This window comes from Petromyzon marinus, chromosome 2 (genome assembly GCF_048934315.1).
Source record: "Petromyzon marinus isolate PM22_M1 ecotype Great Lakes invasive population chromosome 2, UKy_Petmar_22M1.pri1.0, whole genome shotgun sequence".
NCBI lineage: Eukaryota > Metazoa > Chordata > Hyperoartia > Petromyzontiformes > Petromyzontidae > Petromyzon > Petromyzon marinus.
Genome location: NC_133668.1, coordinates 16,391,179 through 16,407,720, shown reverse-complemented (window position 1 = coordinate 16,407,720; position 16,542 = coordinate 16,391,179). Strand labels below are relative to the sequence as shown.

Genomic DNA, 16,542 nt, shown 5'->3' with positions numbered 1-16,542 from the left:
CATATTGTACTGTGAAGGTCTATTTGGTATTGTATATGTAGTATATATTATGGTATTGTGTGTATGTAGAATCTACTGTGTAAGTGCTGTGTAAATGAGACCCCAGCAGGACACGATCCACTGCTACATTGGTGGCGGCTGAGATGAGGACCCTGAGAGGAGTCCTCTTGGTTCCGGCCTCGTGCTTGACTCTCCGGAGGACTCCGATCAGGTACATGACAATGCAGGACAGCATGAAGCTCTTTCCAGCGCCGAACACACCTGTGCATCATCATCAACAGCATCATAAATATTGTAGTGACTGGGAATGTCACTGTGTGTGGTGCCGGGCCTGCGAGGCCACAGCGGATGTTGTGTTGTCATTATGTGTAGCCCAGTTACTGGGCGTAGTACCAGCCCTAGCGGGGCTTGGGTGAGCGCTGGTTAGCGTGGGGACACCACGTACAGCGTGCGGTGCGGGCTCCCGGTGAGGGAGCAAGAGAGGGTGTCAGCCAGCAGGGTTACGTTGGGGCATGATATGCTGGTTGACCTGCCGACACGTGACCGGATGATATTGGAGGGGGGCCACCAGTGGACGGGGGCCGCTGGGTGGTCACGTGGTATAGTGAGCCTTGGGGAAAGAGCTTGAGAGATCCAGAAGGTGGGCGGGGCGAGAGGCGGAGCTAGCCCCAGCCCAGGCCGATATAACGGGGGCCCTGTGTGGGGCCCAGGATTCTTCGTGTCTGTTGGAATGAAAATCCACGTCGGGTTGAAGAAGCCTCTACCCATGCGGTCCGGGACGCAGCTTGTGGTCCGGACCGGGATAGCAGAACCGTGTCTAATTCTGCCGTAGCGTGGTTAGATGGGCATTCAACACCCGAGTGTAGTTTATGTTATGTTTTTGTTCGTGTTGATGTAATAAATAGTGTTGCTCCCAAGACGTCTGCGACTCAGTTGGACTCACTACACATGTATTGAGCGCTTTAATAAATGCCTCAGCATCTCAAAATGCCTTACACCACATCTTATCTCAAACATTATAAAGAGACCTCCAATTGCAGCTGTCCCTCTGGGGGACAAGATGACTCAGCACATGTCTGCAAATAGGGTTAATCCATCTCTAGATATTGCTATGTCAACAGTAATCCCACTGAAATCATTTGTAAGTAATTTTCTAATTTTGAAGATTTTGATGGTGACACCAGGACGCAATAGCCTAACATCCAATAGTCTGTTATCACCATGATTACTTCAGTAACGTCTTTCCAATGTGTTTTTGGTTGTACCACGTGTTGTTTGGCATGATGTCCAACTTTCACTGCATATACTGTAAGTTTCTTGAGGAACTTAATTGAAGAAGCTCCCAGAATGTGAGCATTGAGGTGGTGCTCATCTCCTGTTTACAGCCCTGTACAATTGATGGGAATTCTACATTCTTATGGTGGGGTTAATACACTTATCATGTATACAGTATAATTATTAAGGCGAAGACCAATACCCCAATGAAGCCCTCATATAAAGCTCATAGGTAAAAAACAGCGCTGTCAGTAACAAATCTCCATAGGAACCATGTTATAACGACCTCCTATAGCGCTATTTCATATAGCGTTCCGTTTACCAACGCGTCCTGAGTGTTATAAGAGGTATGCCTGTACTCATTTTATCAACCCAGAAGAATTATGGGCTGAGTTAACCCCCAACCAGAATTGTACTTGCAACCTTTCTGATCGCTCTACCACTGAGCCATCTGACCATCACACCGATCGTCATTTCAGTTGTCTTCATGGTCACAATCATCATCATGAGCATTATCAAAGCCATTCCCACCTTGCACTATGGTGACCCCGGCCGTCTCAGCCCCAGCTTGTATCATGTGGGCCACTCTCCTCAGCACGTCACCCTGCTCCCCGTTGAGCCCCCGCTCCGCAATGGTTCGCTCCGCCAGTTCCCTGGGCCATGTCTGGGCCGGGTCGACCCAACTGCCGTGCGCAGGGGGAGCCAGGACGAGCGGGGGACGGAAGCCAGTTCGGCGAGATTTCACGCTCCGCTCCTGTGAGCCCTCACTGAGTGGGGAGCGGGGAAGGGTATCATTGCAGTTGAACATCATCATAATCGTCATAATGACCATAATCATCGTCAACATTGTCATCATCGTGATCAGTGTTGGATCCAAAGAGGAGGGGGGTTATGATCACTCCCTCGAACATTTGCATTTGTTGACATTTACCAGATAAAATACATATAATTTTGGGGCCTATTCAAAGAAATTGAACTTTCAGGACCACCCTCTACCCCCTGGAAAGTTTCTCGAACCTTATTGTAATAATTGTCATCATCACCGTCATCCTAATCATAATTGTTGTCATCATCATCGTCGTGATCGTAATCATAATCATCGTTGTCATCATTACCGGGGTCATAAACGTAATCATCGTCATCATCACCTTAACCATCGTCATAATCATCATTGTCATCATCGTCATCATCATCCACATGCTGGATTAAGGCCTCCCGAAGTCAACCAGTGATTCTTAGCAAACCCTTTTAGTTTCAACTTCACAACCAATGCCATGGATTGTGGATTCAGAGCAGCTGGGGACTAGGGGGCATGGCATAAGTTGTGGTAGTTATTTGATCTACCCCAGAGGGAAGAATGATCCGCTGAGTCAACCCCCAATCAGGATTGAAACTCGCAACCTTCAATTGCGAGCTGCTGCGCTTGACCACTGAGCCACAAACCCAGCTGTTTTCAACAGTCGCATATGTCCGTGTCAGTGTTTGTATACACGCACAGGCTGAGCATCAGAGGCAGGATGGGCAAGGTGGACACCTCCACGTTTTCACGGATGTTCCGCAGGCAGCTTAGCTCCCAGCTGGCATTGCACACGTGAATCGCATGCACAGTCGCTACATACACGCACGCAAGACATGCATAAATGCACAGTGTGAGTGTCATGTCTCTGTCATTGTGAGTATTGTTTCCCTAAAACACTGTGTCTTTATGCCAATGTGTCGCTATGTCACTCTTCGTGCTATATCTATGCTACTGTGAGTTTCGTGTCTCGATGTCGCTGTGAGTGTGAGTACCGTTCTGTGCCCACGTGCTTGATGTGTGTTCCCTCAAGGGAGACACCTCCAGCTCGCCAGAGGCTGACGGGCCATAGAACACACTGCACACTACCATGACGTTGGCAGGAGGGAACCCGGCATCCGTAGAAATGACCCAGAGGTCATCTACAGCACACATACAAACACAGCCACACAGTCACACGAAGCTACACAAACAGCCACTCATGAAGGCTAATTTGTACACGAGCGGGTGATGTGGCTAGCACCACGCCAGGCTGCATTTATTTCCCCATTGCTGATGTTTACACACTGCACCAAATACTCATTTAATGCTGAGGTCAAGGACCGATTTAATTATGTTACTGTCGAATGCGGATCGCTGGGTTCGCAGTGCAGTGTGCTAAACCACTACAACATTGCTCTCCACATACACAGTGATTCACAGAAACTCGCATACCCTTGCTGTAGCTGCTGTGATTCTCCTTGCGGTTGAGTAGCAGGAAGAGTTTCCTCTTAATTCCGGAATTCATCTCTTCTGTCACAAATTTCTTTTTCCGGAATCGCTGAACCAGGGTCCGACCCCCAAAGCCTTCCGATACACTCCTGTGTGGATTAAATAATCACCATTATCATTACAATTATCGTTATCATCATAATTACCGTCATTATCAAAATTATTAGCAGAATCATGATCATCAGCAGCATAAACATTATTATTAGCAGTGGAAGCAGTAGCAACAAAATCATCAACAGCTGAACTTTTGGCTACATTCATGTTTAGCCCACCAACTCAAGAAGACTTGAAATACGACCACATTTTGATTTAAAGCTTTCGTGACTGCAGTAATTCATATTCTTAGTTTTTTCGGTAAAGTCACGTTGAAGAGAAACAACAGAATAACAAAATATATATAAAACAATAAAAAATTCTCACGACGTTTCGACCATAACTCAAACGGTCATCATCAGGTGGTCGAAACGTCGTGAGAATTTTTTATTGTTTTATATATATTTTGTTATTCTGTTGTTTCTCTTCAACGTGACTTTACCGAAAAAACTAAGAATATACGACCACATGTTCAGCTCTCCCTAGTTGATGGCTTAGACAAGACTGAGAGCACTGTGCATGCAATATGGGGCTCACATGACATATATGTAAGGCATGATGGGAGTCATGCCTTCATGTTGCTTGTGCACACTTTTGTTATTTATAATTGTTTCCAGCCTGCACGCAGTCCAGTTGTAATAGGTTTCATCATCATTTAAAGTGGTGGTTTATAATACATTTTTGGGTTAAGCCACCGGTCAGATATTCGACAATCAAGTTGGCCGTGAGTGAAAATTTAACATGGGACGCTGGGTTCGAAGCACAGTATGCTAACCCAAAAATAAATAATATATAAAAAATATTGGCTATGAAAACCTAAATCTCTGAAAAGTGGTGGATTTGAAAATTCAGAATGAAGATGCAGCCATCCTCATCTGGGAACTCACTCACCGACGGAAGAGTCGACAGTTTCTATACAGAGACACGTGCCTTCCGCGACTGCCCAGGCCCCCTATCTTCTTGCGGTGAAGGCGAGAGGCCGTGTCATGCAGAATCAAATTGAGGTGTTCTGTGGGGACACGGTGCCCGCAGGGGCATTCTGAAAATCAGCCTCTTGTAACCCATTACGTGCAGTTTTAGCGCATTACATGGTGCAACTTTCTCCACTAATACTTTGTGCATATATACTTTGTACATGTATATAATTTTATCCACAAGAAACGTTGTGCATGTATACCAATTCAGTCCACTGCTGGACATCATGATTGTGATGATTGCAATGATTATGATAAGTGAGATGATTGTGCATGTGGATCTATGCGACCGGGACTCATAGAGACAGATCTATAAACTTCCCAAAGAGGGATGGGGTTTTTGAAATTTCAAGCTTTTCATATAGGGCCCTACATTCAACATATTTATACTAATTCGCAAGAGAGAAAGATCGCCTCTCCCTGCATATATAGGTGAGACTGGATAGTGAAGTGTGAGTGTGTACATGAGGGTGAGGCTGGATAATTAATGTGTGTGCATAGCTGGGCAGGGAATTTTAGTACGTGCGGTGAATTGTCTACCTATGATGGCAGACGAGAGGGTGTCTTTGTACGCAGCAGGGCTGGAGAAAGACACAGGAATGATGATCTTTCGTTTGAGAGTCGGCTGCCTCAGGACACTCTCCATGGATGGAAAACGCAGCTCTGATAAGCGCACGGCCTGTGTCCACATACAAAAACAGCTGCCATTCGCTACCAAGCGGCGTGACGTTGCCACAGCGCTTGTGTCAGGCTATGTGCACTTAGAAGCCAAGTGAAGTGTTGAAGGCTTGCTGGCAGGTCACATTATAGACCCAGCTGTTATGGATATAACTGAGATAACTGAAAGATGCACCACCTTTGCTCCCCATTGTGCCAACTTGCTGTGCGCTTTAGCCACCCGGTGCTCTGCCCAGTAAGGTGAGCATCGGCTTCTTTGCCTCCCATCGTTGTTGGAGGTCGACTGCCTATAACTGCCAAGTAGCGTGTTTCATGAGTCTCCTCCAGAGCCCCATGTTTGCACCACTGGTAACTAGTAAGTCCAAGTTCACCTAACAAACACGTTGCTAGTGAGCACAAATTATGCCGATAGCACATAATGGGGTGGTGTGGTCAATACCATGCATAGTTGTCTGTCTATCCATATGATGTTGACAAACTGCAGCAGTTAGTCATTTAAAGCTGAGTCAACCTAAGGAAGGCTTAGGACATGTTCAGATATACCATTTGCCGCTGATGTTACCCATGGCTGGTAATTGAACCCAAATCCCTGGGATTGTGGGGCACAAAAACACAGACATTAGGAAGCTGACACAGCCGATGCAGCCATTACGCACCAGATGCAGTTATTATGATTCCCCTAAAAACACGCCCAGAGCCAAGAGTTTAAAAAAAGGATCTCTATCTTTTGTAGCTTTCTGCCCTTCATCCACTTTGCCCATGGGTGTCTCCGTACCTGCCTGCTGGACTCCAGACAACGTGAGAGGACCCCAGACCCTGTAGGGCGGCTGCCACACACCACCACAGATGGCCGTGACCGGGCCAGTGAGGACCCCAAGCGGCGGCCAATCAGCGCTCTGCGCTCAGCCGGAGATGGGCCAATGAGAGTGCAGCTTCGCCGCTCCTCCTGTGGACATGACACACGGATTATCATTATCACTGGGACTTGTTAGCAAGGCTTGCCCAGCTACACCTTGACAATCTGTAACATAAGTTATAAATTACAATATTACCCAATTATAACACAACTAGCTTTACTACCCGGCTTCGCCCGAGACTTGGATTCTTGTCTTGGATTAATACACGGCCTACGCGGAGGGTGGGGGGGGATGCGTGATGTCAGCAGGCACACTGCGTAACGCTGCCGCATACGGGTGACATCACAGATGTGACGTCACCGCTCATTTGCCGTGCAAAATATATCCATTATTGCGCCCCCCCCCCCCCAAATATAAAAGTCTATTTTTATACTTTTTGCATTGTGTACAGTCTGGAAGCAACCCACGTGCCAAATTTGGGAAGTATGCTAAACATTTCAAACAGACACACATATTCACAAATTTCCCTTTTCTATATATATAGATATCCAATATCCAGTTATCCCGCACCTCCGACTAGCACGGTGGCTATGTATGGTGCGAAAAAGTTCTACATACACACATATTCAACTGAGGCATACCAGCTACACAATTAAGACTGTCAAAGTCAAGTCAAAGTGATTTCCTGCTCAAATCAGCATGGTGGCCAAATGTGGTGGTCGCATGACACATATATAAAGGCATGATGGGAGTCATGCATATTTGCTGTTTCTGAGCAAACCTTTGCGTGTTGTTAAATCTAGTCCTGCACATAATAGGGGTTTTCTGGGAAGGGGACCCAGAAAAACTGGAAGAATGCTTTTTTTACAAATTAAGAATTGCAGTTCTGACAGCGCTGACTGGTGGTTAGCTGTATCTCCATGCAAAGCAGATACGTCATGTGCCAGACAGTCTTAGTTTAGTACTGGACTGCACAGTCAGTACTCTAGCAATGGATTGTGCTTTATAGGATTGGCTTATGATTTTTGGTGGATTTAATGGTAGTTTATCTTTATTTTTTATGTTAAACACATTTCCAATATAAATAACATTATAAGCTGTAAATGGGCTAAATTGAATCTTACGAATAATCTTTTTTTTTTAAGATACACTGAGGCACTTGATGCCCGAATTATCTTGGTATTTATAGAACACCATCGGAGGAAAATTATATTTAAAAACTTGTCTTCTCTTAAAAACATAACATATACATATACGAATACTAAGCTATTGTGAAAGCCCGGCGTTCAGTTTGTCTGTCCATTTGTCCGTCAACAAAATTATAAGAGGCTTGCAGAAGTCCTGAATCAAAAAGTAATGTGGGGGGTAAATAGTTGATCTAAAAGGTTTCCGAAAATTGTCGACTCCCCCCCCAAAAAATATTTTTACCCCCCCACGTAGGCATATATACCTACACACCCTACATACAAGAGTGAGTAGTATCTACTGACTATAGTAGTATCTATTGACTTTTTTGTAGTATCTACTGACTCTAGATTAGTGTCTGCTGACTCTGTAATAGTATATCTGACTTTACAGTAGTATCTACTAACTATACAGTAGTATCTACTGACTGTATAGTATAATCTACTGGCTGCAGTAGTATCTACTGACCGTAGTAGTATCTACTGACTCTACAGCAGTATCTACCGACTCTAAACTAGTATCTACTGACTATAGTAGTAACTACTAACTCTACAGTAGTATCTGCTGACTCTATAGTAGTATCTGCACTCTATAGTAGTATTGGCAGACTCTATAGTAGTATTGGCAGACTCTATAGTATCTGCACTATATAGAAGTATCGGCAGACTCTATAGTAGTATCTGCAGACTCTATAATAGTATCTCACTCTATAGTCGTATCAACTGACTCTGCAGCAGTATATACTGACTATAGTGGTATCTACAGACTGTAGTATTATATACCGACTCTATAGTAGTATCTACCGACTATAGTAGTAACTACTGAATCTATAGTAGTATATATATACTGAATAGTAGTATCTACTGACTATAGTCGCAACAACTAACTCTATAGTAGTATCTGCTGACTCTATAGCAGTATCTGCTTACAGACCAAGGCGGGAGAGGGGGGGGTTCATCAGTGGGTCTTTCCCCCTTTTTTAAATAAGCTCTCCAGCGACGTTTTTTTAAAACTCATTTTGGCTAGGGTTAGCGTGTGGGCTTACCAAAACTGTGACTGAGACAAGTGCGCAGTGCGGGAAAGAGGCGCGGAAGCGGTAAATAAAATAATGGGTGGGCCACGCGCGGACTCACCGCTCACCTCCTGCTGTGCGGCCCGGTTCCTAACAGGCCACGGACCGGTACCGGTCCGCGGCCCGGGGGTTGGGGACCCCTGCTCTACAGCAGTATCTGCATTCTATTTCTATTTTACCCCTATCCTTACCCTTATCCTCTAACCCTTACAACTGTCTAACAGACTACCGCGAACCCTATCCATAACTATACCTATGAAGATATCCTCAGAACCACATTTATAATCCTCAACCCATCCCTAACTCTACCTGTATCCCCGCCTGTCATATTATCAATAATGTACATGTCTAACTCCACCCCTATCTCAGATATCTATCATTAACCCTTTCGCCTTTCTCTCCTCCCCACCCCAACCCCTCCCAGTTGTCCATTTCCACTCACCAAGACAACAGCATCATTAGGAAAGCACTGTTGTTGTAGAGACAGGGTGCTTGGTGACGGCCAATCTAAAACGCCGCTCTCAGCGCTGTACTCGTTGAAGCCCGGGGTAGGCTCCGCTGAGACATTGAACTCCAGTTCAAAGTCCAGCTCATCTCCATCACCACCATCATCGTCATCGTCATCACCATCACCCGTGGCGAGGCTGTCACTGATGGATGGTTCAAATGGAAAGCAGCCTTCTCTGCACGAGATTAAACATAAGAGTTTAGGACTGCTTTGGCTGTGGTGTGAAAGGAAAATGGGAAGGAATGTGACAGACCGAGCAGGGAGAGGAGGTAAAATAAATGAAGAGGGTTAGAAAGCATGGTTGAAAAGGACATTTTGGGGAGAGAATGGCAAAGTTTCCTGGCAAGGAATTTCTAGACGGTGGGGGTTTAGTGGCTAAAAATAGTAGCCTACAATGATCCAGTAGCACATCTCAGGAGTAGAGGAAGCAGGCTAGGATGCAGGGTTAGTGAGGGCTGCAGAGGTATGGAGGATTTAAATGCGAGGACAAGGATCGTTTTGTCCACATTCACACATGGATAGGAAGCCAATAAAATGAGGCCAGGAGGTTTAAGGCATTGAGTCCAGAGTGATACAAATCTCTCAATTTAGCTGAAGGAAGTTTAAACTCATCCCAAATGTTATATTGGATGAAGTGCCATGGCACTTCCATGGCTTTGGAATCAATGGTGGAGACAGAAATGTAAAGTTGGACATCATCAGCATACATGTGGAAGATGTAGAGAGAAAATGACTTGCTGAAGTAGGCAATCGAGCGGACATTGTTTGGGAGAAGACCAAAATTAATATAAGAATGCCAAAGGTAGATAATATTCAACAAGGACATACACACCCTGCTCCGATAAGATGCTCCAGGGAGGAGTCGTGATACTTGTCCCATCTGCTGCTGCCGCTTCTTCCCGCAGGTTCCTCCTGTCCCCGTTGCCTCCATGTTGTTGCCCCCTCTCCTGGGTGCTGCCTCCTGCCCGACCCACCCACAACCTCTTGCCCTTCCAAACGCCTGTCTATCGCATGGGGTGCAGGCTGCCAAGCCCCAGTCTCAGGGGACTCCCAGCTCCCCGAGTTTAACCCAGAGCCACGGATCTGAATCGAGCTGGGTTTGTAAGAGGGTCCATGGGAGGATTGTGTCGCAATTGGTGGGCATGGTGTAGGTAGTACTGTGGAAGCTCCAAAATCCCGTGACATTTCAAAACACCGTGACATTTCAAAATCCGATGAACCACTTGCAAGTATGTCCTGCTGCTGCCTCTGAGCCATAAAGCATTGAGCAGGATCTGCCTTCTTTTTCGGAGACAAACACTCGGGATGAGTGAAATGCTGATGCGGCTCAAGTACGTGCATCGGTGTGAGCCCCTCAGGGTCACGGAACACATCCTGGCTGCTCACCACGTGCTGCTGCTGGAAGCGCTGCAGACAGGAAACCTGGCACAGCAGCCGGAAGAGCAGTGGGAGGGACACGGGGAGAGAGACTCAGTTTGATTCTAACATAATTTCGTGTCCATCAAACCAACATTGTCTCACCAGTCCCTATAAATAGAGTCCCTACAGGAATCCATTTTTAAATGTAATCAGGACCCTGAATTATTGTGATAATGCATAACTTTGTAAAAAGGGTGTGGGTGAGATCATGGTTGCTTTAAGGGTGAGTTACATCAAACACAAGTGGGGAGTGAAAGGGTCATTATTGGTACTCAAGGTGCTTTCTTAGAAGGCGTAGCAAACTGGCCTCACCCGACCTCTAAGCATAAAAATATGAGTCAACAAGACACAAACCCAAACCAAACACTAAGTCCTAAGAATCCTAAAGTCTGGTTCCTAAAGTTACCAGAGTCTGTCCTAAAGTCTGGTTCCTAAAGTTACCGGAGTCTGGCTCTGTAAGATTTGGGAATTAGCACTGAACCATAAAAATCTGAAGGGTGCCATAGTGCGAATCTATTAGCCTCAGATATTTGTACAAATATGTAAGTATTAAAGATGACCATTATATTTACAGTAAACGGCAGCGACATTTGCTGCCTTTAGTTGTAACAAGGAGCACAGAGAATTCAACCAGGATACAGATAGCACTCTGTTCAATCAAGTCAGCAGCCCTGAACATAAATTGAGGTTGAGGCACTGGAGCCCTTTGTAGCTATACCTTGTCCTGGCTACCATGGGGCTGTCCCCAGCCCCAAGCACTCACAGAAGCATTGGTGGCAGAGGGGGGTTGAGATATCCTGCCTCCTTGCGCTGCCTCCTCCCAGCAGTCTCGATCTTGCCTCTGCTTGACTGTACTACCTTCATGGGCTCGCCCTCCTCCTCTCCCTCTGCCTCCTCCCTCTACTCTTCCACCTCCTTCCTCTACTCCGCTTTCTCCACTTCTTCCCTCTCCTTCTCTTCCTCCTCCACCTTTTCCTCCTGCTCTCTTGATGTCTATACATGCCGGGTCTTCAGCATTATGACTGGTGAACACCTCATACTGACCGCTGCCTTTAGTAGACAACGGGTGCACACTCGTGCCTTCCACGAACTTCCGACGATCATAACGTCCAAAATCTGGGTGATGATTGCTGCCTTTAATAATTGGATGCTGGCAACTGCCTGCATTAAATGTCCATGGCTGCCTGCTGCCTGTGGTGACCGTTCGATAGGGAATACTGTCTTGAATATACTGCAGATGCTGAGTGCCAGTTCTGGTATTTGTTTGACTTAGATTGCCACCTTCTATAAACACTGAATGTGGAATGCTATCTGCTACAAATGTTGAACATGAGAAGTTTCCTTGTTTAAAGCTTGCGTGTGAAGCATTGCACTGTGCCTGAGTCTGATGCTGAATCACTGACGACACGTTTTCTTCTTCAAATGTTTGATCACATATGCTTCTTTCCATAGCAGTCGACTGTGAAAGGCTGACTTCTTTATATGTTTCCTGCAGAAGAGAATAACAGCTGCCTGCTGTGAGCACTTTCTCGACAATGCCACACTCTACAAACGATTCACTATGAGCACCTCCCTGCACATTATACGACTCGTGTATTGTTTCTTCTTCTAGGCAAGGCTGACGTGCGGTCCTGCCTTTGACTACCGGTGGGTATGGAAAACAAATGTCTCTAAACGTCTCATTATGGTTGCTTCCTCCCATGAACACAGAGTGGTTAATGTCACCCTCCCCTCTACTTGCACGATGGATGTTGCCCCTCAAGCGCTCAATCTCACCTCCCTCAAACTTGTCCTCTATGTCACTAACACTCACAGGGCTCCGTTCGACGATTTCCCAGCCTAGAGCATCGCGTTCCAATGGAGCACACCTCCCTGATCGGCTGCATTCCACAAGGCAACTGTCAAACCCGGCCAAGGTTTCCCCCAAGACACCTTCCTGACTGTCCTCTCTCTCCTCACCAAAACCACTCTTCCCTGCACCATGCCGCTCTGAACTCTGTGCTCCAAGGCCCCAGCCTAGACTCTCAATTCCGTGCTCCCATTGTCTACTCCTATCAGCATCCAGCCAGGACTCTCGACCACTCCGCGTGGTTACACTGCCCTGTGAGCTGTGCGCCTGCTGCCCAACACAGCCGCTATGCCCCACGGCCCTTGGCTCCGCCTCAGAGATGTTTGGAGAACTCCACCGTGGAAGGCGCTCTCTTTGAATGCAAGCCCCATGCATCACCTCCGTCGCCTCCTCCACTTGTTCATCCTGCTCCTCCAAGCTCAATGAGATGTCCATGGTGTCCACAGAGGCCTGGCTCTGGCTTGCATAGGTTTCCGTTGCCCGTAGGAGAGCAATGGGCTTGCCTCTCCTCTGAGAAACCTCAACAGGACTCACGGGTGCTGAATCGATAAAGCAGTCTTCGTAAATGATGCTATCGGAGTTACTAGCCTTCACGTTACAAGCATAATCGACCCCCTTGCTACCAATCCCGTCATCTTCGCCACCATCACTTCCACCTATACCACACACACTGTGCCCCTTGCTCGGCACGTAGTGCGCAGACCTCATCTCATCTTCAATATTGCACGGTTCCACGGTCATACTCAGAGAGCCAGACGAGTCAGGAAGCACTGCATGGGTGCCAACCCCATTGGCAGCAGCAGAGCTCTCATCTGAAGCCACACACCCAGCTACAGAGACTGGACTGTGTGTTGCAGGCAACTGAGCAGGATGGAGCTGCTCAGGTAGTGGCTGGGCTGGCTGTACACTTGCGTCTTCGGAGAATGTGCCAGGCTGGCTGTCACCCGCCCACAGCTCACTTGCCCATGCAGAGAACACGTTAAAGTCCACCATTGGCTGAGAGTCTTGTATTGTGGGCTCAGTCCTAAAAACTCTGACATCAGCTGGGACCGTCCTGTGCACCAAGTTCGAGTCCTGGGAAGACTGTGGATCTAGATGAGTTGGCTCTTGTTGTGTTTGCTGATGAGTCTCTAGTGTATTCTGCAATGCCACTGACACTGGAAATGGCTGCAATGTGTCCTGCTGAAGCTGTGGATCTATATTGGGCTGTGATTTACCCTGATAAGGTTGTGTGTCTATTTTGGGTTGTATTTTGGAGGTAGGATGTTGATCTTCTGGGGGATTCTGTTTGTTCTGAAGCTTTAGTTCAGCACAGTGAAGCTGTTTGTCTACCGTTGGCTGCATGTCTGTATAAGGCTGTATTTTGTCCAAAAAAGGTGGCTGTCTCTCTGAGGATGACTGCGCAATGGTGTGAAGCTCATCATCCAAACAGGACTGTAGTTCATAATATTCAGACTGTGTGTCTGGGTTAGGCTGTAGGCTTTCATGGGATTGTACTTTGCTTTTCAAGGGCTGTACTTTGTTCTGGTATGTCTGTTTGTCTTGGTACAGATTCAGTTTTTCAAGACAAGGCTCTGCAGCTGGGTTAAGCTGTACGCTGCCCTGTGACGACTCTGCATTGCTCCAGTCAGAGTGTTTATACTGATCAGAATGCTGCTGTTGCTGGTATGGCTGTGGCATGGCCTGGGAATGCTGCTTGCAAGAGTCCATCCCCATGTAAGGCCATAGTTTGTCTTGCGAAGGCTGTTGGCCAATCAGGGAAGGCTCTTCACCCCTGTGAGGCTGCACATTCTCAATGTAAGCCTGCCGCTGGTTCTCGCAATGCAGTTTGCCCAAACAATGTTGTTTATTGCTTAAGATGGGCTGTTCTTTATCCTGAGAAGAACTTCGATCGGTATGCCCAATTTTTGAGCCATTCTGATCAAACTGCTGGTCCCAAAAAGCGTGTTTCTCCTGGGAAGATGGGGAGTTGTTAAATTGACCAGCACCAGCCCCACCTCCACCATCACCTTGCATCAGCAGTGCCAGAATTTGAGCTTTGGTGCGTTTTGCGTCAGTGCTACGGCCATTTGAATCAACCACAAAAATGCACTCAGATGTTTTTCTGTCAGGATCAGCTTCCCTGTCCCTCCTGTCCTCATATAGAACACCAATGCCATCCTCGGCACCGCCCAGATCCGCTGGCTGAACCGCCCTCACAATTACACCATCTCTCCTCCCACTGATGTTGTTGGGAATCCCTCTGTACTCCTCATTTGATGGTAGAGTCGCACGAGGGGGCATCTTTCCTGTCATGCTTTTCCTGCCTGGCAGAGAGCCCCACAGAGCTGGCAACACCGTGTTCCCAGGCCCACTCTCCGTGGCTTCGGTGTAGTCTGGATGACAGACGGCACTGTGTCCCTGCTGCAGCGAGGAGGCCTTGCTGTCTCCATTTCCTGGGAGGGACGACCCAAGTGCCGGCGGTGAAGACTCCTCTGCCTTCACCTCCACCTCCACCTCGCGGGGAGTCCGGAAGCTACCCTGCCACACAGAAAAACTGTTAACACCATATGGCCTGTTGAAACAATATTCGACAATAACACAACACGCATAGCAACATAATTGGGGTGTAAGTGCAGACAATAAACAAATGTGCCCATATTATGTACTCTACCCTGACATGCTGTTGCATTTACATGCTGTATAAATCCGCATTTTACCGTACTGTGATTGCAACAAAACCTACGGTGGTGTGTTTCCGCTTGAAGCTGGGAAGGCATGGACGTCTGGGCGGCTCTGGATTGGTAGGTTTAGGGGTGGCACTGACTAACGAATTTGTAGGATTGGTCGACTCCTCGACTGTTATGAGGAAGCGGTCACTTTCCAGCTCCAAACCAACGGTGACCTGAAACAAACAAAGGGCTCCATTTAGCCTATATCATCTTATTTGGGTCTTTCGATAAAGTCACGTAGATAGGTTCAAAGAAAATAAAAAAATAACAAAAAAACTCCGACGTTTCGATCACAACACAAGCGATCGTCATCAGGAGGAAAAAAGAGGGGGAAAGCTGCTGAGGCAGACTGTTTTAAAGGTTTAAAATGGGTGTAGCCCAAGGGTCATAAACGAAGTAGGCGGGGCTAGTGATGTTAACGTGAGAAATTAGCATGTTAATGTGAGTTCGGAGAGTGCCCTCCACGACGAGGGCGTGGAGGTGGCTATGTTAATGTGAGAGATTAGCATGTTAATGGAAGATCGCAGAGCAGCAACGTCGAGCTCGGCGAGCGAGGTGGGTGTTAGTGAGAAATTTAACCTCTTAATGTAAAATCAGAGAGCCAAAAATAACAACTAATATCGGAAGGTGGTAGGATGGGAACATCACAGCCAGTTATGACTTAAACTGGTTGACAATGTCCTTCCAATGATTCATCTAGAATGGAACTTTCTATAACCAAGTTGAAGGTACCCCAATAGGTTCTCCCTTATCTCTAGTTGTATCCAATTTTTAATGGAAAATAATTTTGAGACAGATGCCATCCAGGCATTCACTCTATGTCCGTCCTTGTGGAAGAGGTACGTAGATGACACATTCGTCATCTGGTCACATGGCCGACCAGCTCTGAACCTTATTCCTCAACCACATCAATTCCATACACCCAGCCATCAAATTCACCATGGAGGTGGAAAAGGATGGCACGCTACCATTCATGGATGTTTTAATCGAAAGACCAGATGGTTCAATGGGACACTCTGTCTACAGGAAAGCCACCCATACGGATGCATATCTAAAACCTGACTCCCACCACCATCCTTCCGAGAAGAATTCCCTCATCAAAACTCTACACCATAGCGCTCGATGTATTCCCGACCATCATCATCTAGCCAGTGAACTGAAACACGTACACCAAGCTCTCAAGGCGAATGGATATTCTGATTACACAATCCGCAAAGCTATCACCCCAACCGTGAGGAAAGAGCCATCTGAAGATCCAACCAAAACCATCACCTTACCATACATAGCAGGGGTCACCAAAAAGATCTCCAAAATCACGAGCAAACACAAGATCCAGGTTCGATTTAACAAAGTACATAAAATTCGTGATCTGATTCCATCTGTGAAGGATGTGATCCCTGACATGCAATACCCCGTTGTCTACAAACTAAGCTGTGTCTGTGGCAGTAGTTGCATTGGGGAAACTAAGCGACATGTCTCGGACCATGTTCGTGAACATAAGGCAGATCTGAAAGACAGTAGGACCAATACCTTGGCTATGGCTGATCATTGTTTTAATGCGGTGGGCTCACACGAAATGTATTTCTCTAAGATAAGGTACTTTGCAAACCCACTGGCTATCAACAAAGATTTGT

The 16,542-nt window shown here is 46.7% G+C and overlaps 1 protein-coding gene across 6 annotated transcripts in view; it reads right to left on the bottom strand.

Moving 5' to 3' along the window:
- ZGRF1 (zinc finger GRF-type containing 1) overlaps window positions 1-16,542 on the bottom strand; it is a 34,673-nt gene that overhangs the window by 8,147 nt on the left and 9,984 nt on the right. For 3 of the 6 annotated variants that reach the window (XR_012945695.1, XM_076070744.1, XM_076070739.1), the window contains 12 exons: window positions 14,923-15,081; window positions 11,112-14,717; window positions 9,762-10,351; window positions 8,864-9,104; window positions 6,083-6,253; window positions 5,170-5,308; window positions 4,547-4,664; window positions 3,506-3,651; window positions 3,067-3,213; window positions 2,772-2,886; window positions 1,807-2,042; window positions 102-261 (listed from right to left, as the gene is read on the bottom strand). Coding sequence is in view for 4 of the 6 variants with exons in the window: in XM_076070744.1 (XP_075926859.1) it covers window positions 102-261; window positions 1,807-2,042; window positions 2,772-2,886; window positions 3,067-3,213; window positions 3,506-3,651; window positions 4,547-4,664; window positions 5,170-5,308; window positions 6,083-6,253; window positions 8,864-9,104; window positions 9,762-10,351; window positions 11,112-14,717; window positions 14,923-15,081 (5,828 nt within the window). In the remaining 2 variants the exon portion in view is untranslated. Of the gene's footprint in view, window positions 1-101; window positions 262-1,806; window positions 2,043-2,771; window positions 2,887-3,066; window positions 3,214-3,505; window positions 3,652-4,546; window positions 4,665-5,169; window positions 5,309-6,082; window positions 6,254-8,863; window positions 9,105-9,761; window positions 10,352-11,111; window positions 14,718-14,922; window positions 15,082-16,542 lie in introns of those variants that run through there. The other 3 variants (XM_076070746.1, XM_032960809.2, XR_012945696.1) reach the window with 3 other exon arrangements.